At 32.6% G+C, this 15,448-nt stretch overlaps 1 protein-coding gene across 12 annotated transcripts in view; it reads right to left on the reverse strand.

Annotated features, from left to right (window-relative positions):
* Positions 1-15,448, reverse strand: part of PRPF40A (pre-mRNA processing factor 40 homolog A) — a gene marked incomplete at its 5' end in the record, with an annotated part of 56,458 nt that overhangs the window by 32,131 nt on the left and 8,879 nt on the right. For all 12 annotated transcript variants that reach the window (XM_081261239.1, XM_081261238.1, XM_081261237.1 and 9 more), the window contains 3 exons: positions 5,550-5,566; positions 7,371-7,401; positions 8,327-8,407. In XM_081261239.1, coding sequence (XP_081117365.1) covers positions 5,550-5,566; positions 7,371-7,401; positions 8,327-8,407 — 129 coding nt within the window. The remainder of the gene's footprint in view (positions 1-5,549; positions 5,567-7,370; positions 7,402-8,326; positions 8,408-15,448) is intronic.

The raw sequence follows: 15,448 nt of genomic DNA on the forward strand, positions 1-15,448 counted from the left end.
CTGGCCAGAGCAATTAGACAGACGAAAGAAATTAAAGGCATAAAAATAGGAAAAGAAGAACTTAAATTATCACTATTTGCAGATGACATGATTCTATACCTAGAAGACCCAAAAGGGTCTACAAAGAAACTACTACAACTAATAAATGAATTCAGCAAAGTGGCAGGATATAAAATCAACACGCATAAATCAAAGGCATTTCTGTATATCAGCGACAAAACTTCTGAAACGGAAATTAGGAAAAACACTCCATTCACAATATCCTCAAAAAAAAAATAAAATACTTGGGAATCAACCTAACAAAAGAGGTGAAAGATTTATACAATGAAAACTACAGAACCCTAAAGAGAGAAATAGAAGAAGATCTTAGAAGATGGAAAAATATACCCTGTTCATGGATAGGCAGAACTAACATTATCAAAATGGCGATATTACCAAAAGTTCTCTATAGGTTTAATGCAATGCCAATCAAAATCCCAACGGCATTTCTTGTAGAAATAGATAAAGCAATCATGAAATTCATATGGAAAAATAAAAGACCCAGAATAGCAAAAGCAATTCTAAGCAAGAAGTGTGAATCAGGCGGTATAGCGATACCAGATTTCAAACTATATTACAGAGCAATAGTGACAAAAACAGCATGGTACTGGTACCAAAACAGGCGGGTGGACCAATGGTATAGAATAGAGGGCACAGAGACTAATCCACAAAGTTACAACTATCTTATATTTGATAAAGGGGCTAAAAGCATGCAATGGAGGAAGGATAGCATCTTCAACAAATGGTGTTGGGAAAACTGGAAATCCATATGCAACAAAATGAAACTGAATCCCTTTCTCTCGCCATGCACAAAAGTTAACTCAAAATGGATCAAGGAGCTTGATATCAAATCAGTGACTCTGCATCTGATAGAAGAAAAAGTTGGCTCTGATCTACATATTGTGGGGTCAGGCTCCAAATTCCTTAATAGGACACCCATAACACAAGAGTTAATAACAAGAATCAACAAATGGGACTTACTTAAACTAAAAAGTTTTTTCTCAGCAAGAGAAACAATAAGAGAGGTAAATAGGGAGCCTACATCCTGGGAACAAATTTTTACTCCTTACACTTCAGATAGAGCCCTAATATCCAGAGTATACAAAAAACTCAAAAAATTAGACAATAAGATAACAAATAACCCAATCAACAAATGGGCCAAGGACCTGAACAGACACTTCTCAGAGGAGGATATACAATCAATCAACAAGTACATTAAAAAATGCTCACCATCTCTAGCAGAGAAAAGCAAATCAAAACCACCCTAAGATACCATCTCACTCCAGTAAGATTGGCAGCCACTATGAAGTCAAACAACAACAAGTGCTGGCGAGAATGTGGAGAAAAGGGTACTCTTGTACATTGCTGGTGGGACTGCAAATTGGTGTGGCCAATTTGGAAAGCAGTTTGGAGATTCCTGGGAAAGCTGGGAATGGAACCACCACTTGACCCTGCTATTGCCCTTCTCGGACTATTCCCTGAAGACCTTAAAAGAGCATGCTACAGGGATACTACCACATGGATGTTCATAGCAGCACAATTCACAATAGCTAGACTGTGGAACCAACCCAGATGCCCTTCAATAGATGAATGGATAAAAAAAATGTTGCATCTATACACAATGGAGTACTATGCAGCAATAAAAAATGACAAAATCATAGAATTTGCAGGGAAATGGATGGCACTAGAGCAGATTATGCTTAGTGAAGCTAGCCAATCCCTAAAAAACAAATACCAAATGTCTTCTTTGATATAATAAGAGCAACTATGAACAGAGCAGGGAGGAAGAGCAGGAAGAAAAGATTAACATTAAACAGAGACATGAGATGGGAGGGAAAGGGAGAGAAAAGGGAAATTGCATGGAAATGAAGGGAGACCCTCATTGCTATACAAAATTACATATAAGAGGTTGTGAGGGGAATGGGAAAATAAACAAGGAGAGAAATGAATTACAGTAGATGGGGTAGAGAGAGAAGATGGGAGGGGAGGGGAGGGGGGATAGTAGGGGATAGGAAAGGTAGCAGAATACAACAATTACTAATAGGGCATTATGTAAAATTGTGGATGTGTAACCGACGTGATTCTGCAATCTGCATTTGGGGTAAAATTGGGAGTTCATAACCCACTTCAATCTAATGTACGAAATATGATATGTCAAGAGCTTTGTAATGTTGTGAACAACCAATAAAAAAAAATAAAATTTAAAAAAATAAATAAGGAGGGATGAGACCTATCACAGAAAAATGACAATAAGCATATATGAAATATGACTCAAATTTGCACTAGAATTTAAAGAGAGTAAGGCAAATAAAAGCAAATATTCAAATAAATTCAAAATATTTTTGGCTAATAAGTTTTTATTGAAAAGTACATAAACATCAATTCTTTTCAAAATTGAAATTAATTAATATATCAGGTGAAGACATCAAATATTTTCAGAATGTATGCATATATGTACTTATAGGAATATAGGAGAATTCATATGCTACTATCTGAAAATATGTAAGAAAACAATTTAAAAACACAAAAATGTTCCTGATTAAAAACAAAAATTAAGTCAAGTCATGGTGTTTGGAGAAAGCATAATATTGGATTAGAAAAACACAAAGAGAAAGAGACAGTGGAAAAGAAACCCAGAGACAGATGTCAAAGTATGAGAGAATATATAACAAAAAAGATTTCAAACAAAGTCTAATAGACAACTGACTACCTTATAAACATTTCAGAAGACTCAAACAAACACTTCAATAGTAAAATAATAAGCAATAAAAACCTTCCAGAAAATATAGGAAATTATGAATGATAAAATAAAATATAACCTAGAGAGGGGTGGGGTTGTGGCTCAGTGGTAGAGTGCTTGCCTTGCACATGTGAGGTTCTGGGTTCGATCCTGAGCATCACATAAAATGAATAAAAAAAGGGTACTGTGCCCATCTAGAACTAAAAAATATTTTAAACAACAAAGAATATATATATATATATATATATATATATATATAATATATATATATATATGTATATGAGTATACATATATATTATATATGTATAAATATACACATATATACAATATACATAAGAGAAAAACAGGAAAGGATGGGGACAGGTTAACAGAAGAGAAACCCAAAGAGCAAATAAAATGTTCAATCTCATTAAGTAATCAAATAAGAACTATTACTTTATATCCATTACCAAAATTCAAATGATTGATAATGATTACTGCTATGAGGGATTCTTGGAGAAAAGGACATGCTAGTATACTATTAGAAATGTGCAATTTAAATTTTTCTTGAAAAACAACATGACTAGTTACATACTCTTTATCCGAAAAACGTCATTCCTGCAATCTTTCTTAGTGTGAAGAAATAAATTTTGTGTGTGGGTGTGCCGGGGGGGGGGGGGGGGGGGGACACGGACTTCAGGACAAAACTGTCCATCAATAGGTGAATGGTCAAATAAATTAATGTATTATCTATGCCAAAGAACACTTTTTTAAAAAATCGGGGGGGGGGGGTGTACTAGGGATTTAACACAGGGGGTAATTTACCACTTAGGCACATCCTCAGCTCTTTTATTTTGAGACAGGTTCTCACTAAATTGTTTAGGGGGGCCTCGCTAAGTTACTGAGGCTGGGCTCAAACATGCCTGGGTCGAAATATACTTTATAAAGTAATTCAAACAATTACATCTATATGAGGGGATTCAAACAATTACATCTATATGAGGGGATTCACACAGAATTTCACAATTAACTGTGAAACAAAAATAAAACACAAAAATTTCTTTACAAATAATTAAAAAAACATACCAAATATAAAATTATATATGCTTACACAGACATGTATTTCATTATGTTCCATAATATGTACAAAAAGATTGTGAATAAAATATTAATTGTGGTGGTTCTGTCTTGGTGGATATATTCAGGGTGAACTTTACATAACTTACATGAGTGCTTTTTTTTTCTCCAGTAAACCATGTTATTTAAATAAGTAGGAAAAAGATGATACTATTTTTTTTCTGAAAATTAAAGTAGGTATTTATAAGATTCAAGAATGCTTAAAAAATATTTAAATAAGGTTCTCAAAATTTCCCCATAAAATGTAAAATATATTTGCAATAGATTTAAAGCTTTCCGAATTGCCTCATAGATGTGGGGATGAAATGGGGCATATAACTCAGTGCCTAGCATGCAGGAAGCCCTGGGTTGGATACCACAAACACTCCATACAACCAACCAACTAAACACAAAACAAAAAAATGAACTGTGGGAAAACAGGTACCTCTCAGTATTGTTATGATTAAATATTATTATTTACATAAATTCTTCCTTTGATTATCTCTTTGAATAGCAAAAACAAAAAATCCCTGATAAAGGCAGAGTGACGATTATATTAGATAAGTCGACTTTTGAAAAAAATGTTAAAAAAAAGTCTATATTAGGTTTATAGTAAAAAGCAAAGTTAAATAAAAATTTCTATGTAAAAAAAAGTGCCTTCTAATGTAATGCTTACTTGAAAATTACAAGGTTATTGTGCAGAGAATTAAAACCCATGTAAAAATTTAACACAATTCTTTTTAGTTATACATGACAGCAAAATGCATTTAGAAAAAATAAGGACTGCTACACGAATTTGCATGTCATCCTTGTGCAGGGCCATGCTACTCTTCTCTGTATTCTTCCAATTTTAGTATATGTGCTAACGAAGAAAGCACATATATGTGATTCTTATTTGCTATGGATTGAATTTATGGTTTCTTGTCACTAAAATTCATGCTGAGGCTTGGTTCCTATTTAATATGGCAATGTTAGGAGGTGGCTCCTCTAAGAGGTGATTAGTTTCTTAAGAATTAATGCTTTTTCTCCATAGTGTGAGTTCTTGCTCTTGGAGACTGAATCTGTAACTTTGAGTGGACTGTTATAAAGAGATTTAGCCTTCAGCTTCATTTCTTTCATTATCTCTTACCATGTGATCATCTTCACACCTATCACATACTATTCTCAATGTACTCTCTCTACGTGAATACTTCTGTCATTTGTGAAATATTCAAAAGGCTCTCATCAGATCTGAATAGATTTTGGTGACTTGATCCTGGACTTTCAGCTTCTAAAACTATATCAATTTTTTTCCTTTTTAAAGTCACCAGTTTCAGTATTTTGTTATAGCCACACAAAACAATGAAATGATTTCTCTAAAATGTTCCATCAAAATTACATTAAATTTCTTTTTCTTTTTCTTTTTAGTTGTAGATGGACACAATACCTTTGATTTTATGTTTATTTTTATGTGGTGCCAGGGATCCAACTCAGTGCCTCACACATGCTAGGCAAGTGCTCTACCACTGAGCCACAACTCCGGCCCCCAAAATTAGATTTTTAAAATAAAAGTTTATTAACCTTTGGCCTAGAAAATTAAGAATTGATATATAGCAGATGATCTTTAGAATAGAAATAATGATCAATATAGTAGCCTAAAAAATATTATATAATACATGCGTAAATAGTACTTACTGCACCAGATGCTGTGCCTAAAAAAAAAACAAAAAACAAAATATTTACTGTGAAAAATCATGTTTAAGTTTCAATATCTATTTATATTTTTTCCTCCATATTCTTGCACTAAAGATGGTATATCTGTCCCACATGACTGATGTGCTTAACTCTCTTGCCCACAAGCTACTCTGGTAGTATAAAATATTTTCAAAACTTTCAATTTCCAAACTCACTTAGGGCCAGTATGAGAAGTATAGATCTTGACTTTTTGCTCCTTTTCTTGCTATTGCATGTATCTATTCCTATTCCTTTGCTATGTATATTACCAAAGTACAAAAATGCCCCATCCTCTAATCCTAGGCTTCAGATTTCTGGTTGTGTCAACTACTTTGATTCTACACTTGTGCTATACAATACAGCACCTGTTACGCATCACACATTCCTGTTTAAATTAAAACTCCGATTAAGATTAAATTTTAAAAAAATTAAAAAGTTGGCTCCTCAAATATTGTAGCCACTTGTCAAATATTCATTAATTATATGTGACTTCTGGCTACTGTTATTTGACAGTATGAAATACAAAGTATTTCTATCATTCAATTAAATGTTTAGTAACCTTAAGATGTTAATGGATTTTGAAATGCATGGTATATGCAAAGCTCACACAATAATCTCTAACTTTAGACAGCAATTAACTTAAAACTATATGTAATAAGGAAGCAAACATACATACTAGGAAAAATCAAAAGATGTAACTATGGACATCAATGGCAGAACCAAAGCATAGTAACAATAATTAGAAAGAAATTTTAATGTAATTTCTCAGGATTACTTAGGGTAATGGTATCCATCTCTATATAATTAAGTAGGACCTTAAAGGTATTTTAGAACATTTTTAGTTTAAATAAATGACATTTTTTGAACATTTTTTAAAAATACTTTTCTTTAATTGTAGTTGGCCACGATGACTTTATTTTATTTATTTATTTATTTTTGTATGGTGCTAAGGACCAAACCCAGTGCCTTACGTATACTAGATGAACACTCTACCACTGGACTACAACCCCAGCCTTCAAACATTTTTGATAGATCAATCAATTATGACCAATAATAAGCTTGAAGTGAAGCACACAGTATATGTTAAATGTTTAAACCAATAACATTTAAAATAAAAAATATTTTTATATATTCATGGGATAAAGTCAGTATCTGGCATAATAACTTATGTGGAAAATGACCTATTAGTAAAAAAAATTGAGGTATTACTAAGACATGTTAACAGCCTTATATATCAAAATGACCAGATGCTGCTTACAGACAAAAAAAGGAAAGAAAGAAAATTATGACAGGGCTTCCAAATTCCAATGACTATAAAGACAAGCAGAAAAATAACTGTGAAGTAGCCCAGAAGCTAGAGGAGAGTGAGTGGTCCATATTTTATTTGGATAGCTGCTAACCCATTCCCAAATTTGCTGAGTACAAATATAGACTCCACCAGAGGTCTTTCATTCTACAAATGAATTCATTCTACAAATATTCTCTGACCACACTTACTATGTTAACAGGACTGACAGGACTGTTTTTGAGTACTGAAATTCAGATTATCCAATGTTTCAAGATAAATTCAATCTTTATATAAAATCTAAACTTCAGATGTCAGCAAAAATTATAAAATTTAAAAACACGTGGGGGCTAAAGCCTATTTATCCAATAAACCTGGTCCAGAATTCCTATCTTAAAACTGATAATTTCCTGATCATAGAAAAAAACTGCTTTTATTTCTCATCGTAATACGGCTGCTCCTCTCCAAATGAAGTTCCCCATACATAGTATACATACCTGCAGCTACATCCATACTATTTACTCCTGGCTGTAAGAAGAAAAATGAAATTACTAATATTTACCTCACTGAAACAACATTTTATAAATTATACATGAAGCACAGTGAATCACCACTATGCATTATTCTCAAGCCACAATGGCAACAAAACCCCTTACAGTGGCTAAACCTGCTACTGATCAAACATGAAACCCTTTACATTCCTTATTTATCCCACCTCAGAGTGAATATGTGGAAGTTTTACTATAGAATTTCTAATATGTTAGAAATTACAGAGCACTGCTCTAGATCCCACACGAAATTTTTATATAACATATTGTAGGTACAATGTTACTTTTTCAATTTCAATTTCCTGAAATTCTGAAATACACGTAGCGTGAAGGGAGTAGGCCATTCATATTCATTACAACTACTACGTTATTAGGAAATGAAAAAGTTATAAACTAATTTGAATTTCATAGTCATCTATATATGATACTACCCAGTAGGGGTACTAAGTAAGGCTGTTCAAGAATTTTCTTTTTTCTTTTGCTATCAGGGATTGTACTCAGGGGCACTTGACCAGCCCTATTTCGTAGTTTATTTAGAGACAGGTTCTCACTGAGTTGCTTAATGCCTCACAGTTGCTGAGGCTGGCTTTGAACTTGCAATTCTCCTATCTCAGCCTCCCAAGCCGATAGGATCACAGGCATGCGCCACCATGCCTGGGTGTTTATGGATTTTCAAAAGTGACTTGCCACAACTGAATCCTCCATGAAATGTGGATGTCAAATGAAATACTTTAATTTCTAAACAATATGTGTACTAAAAATCCACTGCAATTCCTAGATTACATTTTAGTACTCCGGAGACACTAAAAGACTAAAAAGATCGCCTGTAAATACATATGTATAATTTCATACATAAAAATATTCAATCAAAACATCACAGAAATTAGTTGTTTTCATAAGATTACCGGTAAGGCAGGTTGCATGGAAGCCTGAGACATATGAGACATCATCATTCCTGGCATTACTGAAGACATCATTCCAGGCATCTAAAATAAAAGTAAAAAAAGGTTACTATAAAAAAACAAAACACTTAATGTGACTTTAAACAGTGTATTATTTAGGAATAAAAACTACTGAAACTACACTAAATGCACAGTATGCTTAGTAAGTGCTTGTTGAATGAATGAATTACTTTATCAATGATTTATTTTAATGCTCATGTGGTAACTTATATGTACAGTCAAAATTATTTTCACAAGTAAATTTCAAAGTATGAACTCCTATTCTATTTCTAATTTAAATTTTAGAATATTAATTTCCTCAATAAGTTTAAGTTTTTCTTTCTTCCTTGGAATAAGAGAATCTAAGATAAAAATTTTTCACCTCTGATTTTTAGTATCTGTATTGAAGAATTTCATGGCAATCTGGTCCTTTTCAAAATACTAGATCAAAGGTGCTTAACATCTAAGCAATTACTTAAAAAAATACATAAAAAACAAATTTTTCTGTGGTACAGAAAACTTACATACTTTATACTTGAAGATATTAGTTGGAGAGCTCAATCTAGTGTACAAATACTACCATGAGAATTTTAATCTTCTCTATTTCTTATGAATAAAAATCATGAAGATTAACATAACTTTCTAAAGCATTTGACCCAATGCTCACCTCTATTAGTATAATCCCACATTACAATTTTGATTTTAATAAGAATTTCAAAAGGACTTAAGGAAACCAGGAGAGGGATAAAAATTACATGATAGTCACAGGCATTAGAACAAGCAATTGTCTATTCAAATTTCAAATTAAATGAGCAACCTGATAAATAGGAACAACTGAAAAGCATAAGCAAATAGTAGGCTTTAATATATATGTTCCTTTTGCACATATATATTATATGTATATATTCAAAAGAAACATATATATTAAAGCCCACTAAAGTTGGAGAATAATCACACATTGAATTTTATTACTTGTGAAAGTCAACTTATGAAGCAAAGATGACTAATGTACCCAATAAAATGAACTAGCATGGAAATAATGGATAATGAAATAACAAATAAATTTTTAAGCTATCATTAAACTAGAATGTCCAGAAAAAAATCGTGACTAGAACAACATATTGGCCTACTTAGGAATATGTAGTCAAAATAGTATTTAAAACAAACAAACAAAACACCACAGGATTTGAAAACCCAAAAACTCACAAGTCTTCATAACCAGATTAAGAGATTAGAGAAATAATGTACACTTTAATGGGGGAAAAAACAGCAAATGAGAAAGAACTAGGATTGCTTCCAGTCCACACCCTCCCAACAAACATTTCCTCTTACAATTTTGCTTTAGATTGATGCAAAGAAAATCAAATTAGGCAACTGGTTATTGGCAAAGCAATCCAGAAGCATGGTGAGCAACAAAGAAACAGCCTACTACATAAAATGGCCTATATATAAAATCAAAGCAAGTACCATATCCAAAATTAAAATTCTAAGCCAATTTCCAAAAATCCAAGTATGAAAACTTAAGAGAAAAACAGTAATTTCTCCTAAGAATGAAAGTGATTTAATAAGTACGGTAAAAATATCTCCCCCATGCAATAAAACATTTCCCATGGAAGCAGATCATATAAATGAATGTAACTTCAAACTGAAACATTCTGACTTCATAACACAAAGATCAAATCCCATTCAAAAGACAAAGCCACAAAAATCCTACTTATCACAAGAGTTTATCAGAGCAGAAAAATTACAGCACATTATATTTAAAAACATTAAAGAACTTGACAGTAATATTTTCAGTGCTTTCCTTCTCATGCCTAAAACTTTAAAACATCTAAAAATATTTCCCTTAGAGTTGAATAAAAAGCTACATTCTTCCTCCTCAGAAATCTCTGAACATTTTGGGAGGCAGAGACCAGTTAAGCTTACCTGACAAACTTATAAGCTTAATAGTAAGATTCTTAAATTATATCCCACTATTTACTTTTACAAGTAAATATGTCATTAATTTTAAGATTGTGATTTGTGACCATGAAAAACCAAAGATCTTAGTACACAAAATATTATTTCATATGAAAATTCACAAGAATTTGATAAATTCAGAGCTGTCACAAAGGCTTGATCATCATAGAAAGGTCTGTTTACCAAAGCCTGAAGAAATCGAGTTTTTGGAAATGTTATAATGATTCCCATGTCTATTAACTCTAAGATACTCAAAATATAAAAGTAAACTTTATAATTCCTGTTTTACAAATTGATTTCTTTCAGAGAATTTGTGTTGACTTATGCTAGTTACTTGGCAGCACCATGATAGATTATTAATTTTTCTAAGTTATCTATTCTTTTTTCAACATAACAGTAAAAATGGAAATGCAGGCTGCAAGCTTATGAGACTATCTTGTAGTTTAAATACTCGGAAATTATTTGTCCTTCCATCTTCCCAATAACCAAAGTTGAGATATTCAGATTTCTTTGCTGTCCCTTTTTGCATGTAGGTGTATTTTCTTGCTTCACAGGGAGGGTATAGCCCTTTGATGTCTGTTTCAGCTTTAACTGTACAGTATTTTGGACTATGTGTTATGTATGTTTCTTTTCCTTTCTTGGGAGCATACAAAGTAACAGTGCCTTACCACACATAACAGCTTAAAGTTCAATGAAAATGGCATGTTCAAAATGATTAGAGGGAAAAAATTGTTATACTAATGCCAACAGACTTCATGAACTACATTATTCATAACTACAGTTTGCATTAGCTTAATGTGAAGCATACTATGTAATCAAAGCATGTATTACTTTGCATATTTGCCAAAGTTGTTTAAATCTGTAAAATATTATAATTACAATTTTTAGTTGTTAGAATCACTGACAGAAAGAGTTGCAGGAAAGCAAAAGTCAAGATGCAGGAGATGTAAACTAAATTACCTAAAATATCAACACTACGAATTTTAAGGACTTTGGCACCTTTTAAAAACAAATAATTGTTATATTATACCTGATATAAGTGGCCAACCATTTGTATATACACTATATAAAACAATTTCCACATATATTCCTCTTTCCTATATTTTTAATGATACAACTTATAAAGCCAATTTTTCAAGATATTTTCAGAAGAATCACAACTGTGAGGAAAATAAACACATGAGCAAAAAACCAGGAATACTATATAACCTGTTCAGTCACTCTAGAGTTTCTAATGTTAGGTTCATCATACTCTGAATTTTAAAAATGTAAATAAAAGGACAGCAATAAAAAGCACTACCGATGTTACAAATTTCGTGAAACATAAACTTTGTCAAATTTAATGATGTTAAAACAAAAACTGGAGATCTTCATGTAAGAAATTCAATTTATTTTCTTCATAATTACTTCCTAAAGTTTTTCATGCTGGAAAAAGATCACAAAGGACCTGACCTATCTTTTGTCTAGCCTCATAGAAAAGCAACTAAAAAAGAAAAATACTATATCCTAAATTTGGCTAATTGTTTAAAACCATTCTTGCTTTAAACCTGCGGTTGCAAACTGATAAACTAAATAAGTTTGATTTTTGCCTCTTGGTTTGTTTTAAATGTGCTCAAGTCAAATTCTTTATGGTGAACATATACCATAGAGAGGTTAATAAATATAGTATTTAAAAAACTATCTCCCTGAGTTCAGTGATGTACACCTATAATCAATTCCAACAACTCCTGAATGAGGAAGGAGGATTGAAAGTCTGAGGCCAGCTGGGTGACTTAGTGGGGCCCTATCTCAAAATAAAAAGGGCTGGGGAGGTAGCTCAGTGGTAGAGTGCTTTAGGTTCAATTCTGAGTAACAAAGAGCTATCTTATGTACTACTAAACTGAGTTAAATACATATATAAATGCAAAAATGGAATCAAGTATTCATTCAACTGGAAATAAAAATACCCATTTAAAGCAGACCTTTAGCACCCTAAAATGGAAAAATCATTTAAATTTACTGCCTATTCTTCTAGAGTAATATAAATTCAAAACATATTTTATAAGAAACACTTATATAAAAGACAATATTTGAAACACACAAAAGAACCTTACCATTTAATAAGACAATTGTCAGTATTTAAAATTAGTTTACTAACACTCTCAACCTACAGAATTTAGAGCTGCTGAAATACAGCAGGCCATCCCCAATCTCTTCTGTGGGTTACCCTTCCAGTTTTAATAATCCAAAGTCAATCAGGGTCTGAAAATACTAAATGAAGGATTCCAGAAATAATTCAGTTTTTCAGTTGTGTGACCTTCTGAGTAGTGTACTGAAATCTTCAGCAGTACTCCAACTTGCCAGGGATGAATCATTACTTTTTCAGCATATACTAACTATACATGCTACCAGCCCACCCCCAAACTCCCTCCCCTTAGCTGAATGAAATATCAGATCACCTATAAATATTAGAGTGCTTGTATCTGCGTACAGATAACTTTGTTTTGCATAATAACAACCCAGTGGGACACACAGGAGGTACAAGGGCATGACATGGAAGGACAGATTAACTCTGGTACTATGTGGCAACACAGCAAGGCATTTAGGACAAATCCCAGGATACACTGGGTTTGGTATGACCTATCACTTCAGGAATGGTTTCAGGTGCCCTCAGAATCTTGGAACATACTTCCCTCAAATAAGGAAGGACTATGTACATTACCCACCTAGACTCTAAGAAAGTAAACTCAATTAATTAGATAATCTTGAACTACTATAGAGAGAAGCAGCCTAACACATCCTTAATTATATGCTTAAGTCAGATTGTCAGAATTCCTATTCCAGCCATGTGATTCCCTGATAATTTGACCCTGACCTCTCTAAACATCCATTTTCTCAAGAAAAGCAAAAATGACACCTACGTGCTTAGTACACCTATGTACTTAGTGCTGGATGAATTATTTTATGGATAGAGTTCTTCTTTAGTATCCTCTAGTGGATACCAAAATACTCAGATGCTCAAGTCTCCTATATAAAATGACATAGTACTCGCATACAATCTAGGCATAACATCACGTGTACTATAAGTCATGCCTAGACTACTTTATACTACCTAATACAATATAAGTGCTATGTAAATTGTTAATGTACTGTTTAGGGAATAATGACAAGGAAAAAAGTCCACACATGTTCACAACAGATCTAGAGTTTTTCCTGAGTATTTTTGATACATGATTGCTTGAATCTATGGACGCAGAACCTGAAGACAAGGAGGCCAACTGTCTATTATTACCACTACTCTTCTTCAGCTCATTTAATGAAAGCATCTTCTGTGCTGACCCTTCCCTCATCTATTTTTTATTTATTGCTTAGATATTCCATTTTCTTTGAAGACATCTGGTAAATATTATAAACCCATCATCTTCAACAGAAAACAATACATGTCAGTCCCAGATTAAATATCATATTTAGTGCTGGCTCTGTACAATTGACTTAACTCTCCGAATCTTACTATCACCATCTATAAGTTGGCTATCCATCTAGCTAACCTTTTTTGTCAGAAGGATTAAGAGGATCAAATTCAACAAGGTATGTGAATTTCACAAAGTTTATATAAACATTGGGACAGAATTGAATTTTGTTTTTCACATAGACTGTTACACAAAAACTTAAGAGCTCAATGAAAATGAGCCAAAAAACTTTATTTAAAAACAAAGTTCTTAACTTATAACTAGTGACACACACAAAAAAATTGTGCTGCCTGAATTAAGGCATAAAGAATTGAAAACTTTAAAACACTAAAATGTCATCTTTGGGACTCAACTACTATAACAAAGACATGAAATCATTATTATTCCCTTCCCTAAATTCTTCAAGCTGAATTTATAAATCTTTATATTTTATTTCAGTATAAAGAAAGAGGGTAATTTTGTTACATTAAATAGTTGGGTGTCCTGTAATGATGGAAGCATGATCTAATAAATGTACCATATGATTTCACTGTATAAATACTAGAGTGAAGTTACAAACACCTAAATGTATATTTAGATCAATCACTGGATGTGACCTTTTGATACATCAAGAGACTTGGTAAACAACAGATAGATGAGGTTACTGCTGATACAACAATGATATACTATTTTACAATAATAATGAAAGTATACCATAGTAAATACATAAACCAGTAACACAATCCTTTCGTATCAATATAAACAAAGCATTATGTAATTCATGTAATTGCATGTGCTATTTCTTTTATGTGACTGACAGTCCGGTGGTTTATTTACACTACCTCGTCACAAATATGAGTACTGCCTTGTGTTACAGTAGGACATTGATACCATTCACTAAACCACTGGAATTTATCAGCTCCATTATAATCTTTTGGGACTACCATTATACATGTCATCAGCTGTTGACCAAAAAATTGTTAGGTAGCACAATACTTTACCAAAACAAACCTAGATGGTTTACAGACATGTGAAGGTGGCTATGTGGTATAGCTCCTCCTAGACTATAAACCTGTACCTGTTATTAAACTGAATATCAGAGGTAACTGTAACATAATGTTAAGTTCTTGAATATCTAAAAATATAAACATAGAAAAGGTAGTATAAAAATACTAGGCCATAGGATTTTTTCAGCTCTATTACAGTCTTACAGGACCTGTCATATATGCAGTTCCTCATTGACAGAAACATCATTACGTAGCACATGTCATAGTATATAATAACCTGGAAATTACTGAAAAACTTACATTTCAGAGAAATAACAACTTTCTTGATACCATATGGCCAAAGACACTACACAAAACCTGTGTTTTAATGCAGGAACTGAGTGCTCATTCATTAACTAAAAGATAATTTAAAAAGTCTTTATGGATATTCAAGATCAGGACCTAAAATGTACAATTATACTATCATGAGAATTTTATTTCTTTTTTAAGTCCAAGTCTAAGATAAACATGGTAAGAATTTTGTTTAATATGGGTGCAGTGGTGCCTACCTATAATCCAGCAACTCAGGAGGCTGAGACAGGAGGATTACAAGTTCAAGGCCATAGCAACATAGGTAGGCCCTTGACAACTTTCACTAACTCTTGTCTCCTGACTCAAAATAAACACAAAAAAGGCCAGGATGTAATTCAATT

This window comes from Spermophilus citellus (assembly GCF_964194105.1).
Source record: "Spermophilus citellus genome assembly, chromosome: 11".
Classification (NCBI taxonomy): domain Eukaryota; kingdom Metazoa; phylum Chordata; class Mammalia; order Rodentia; family Sciuridae; genus Spermophilus; species Spermophilus citellus.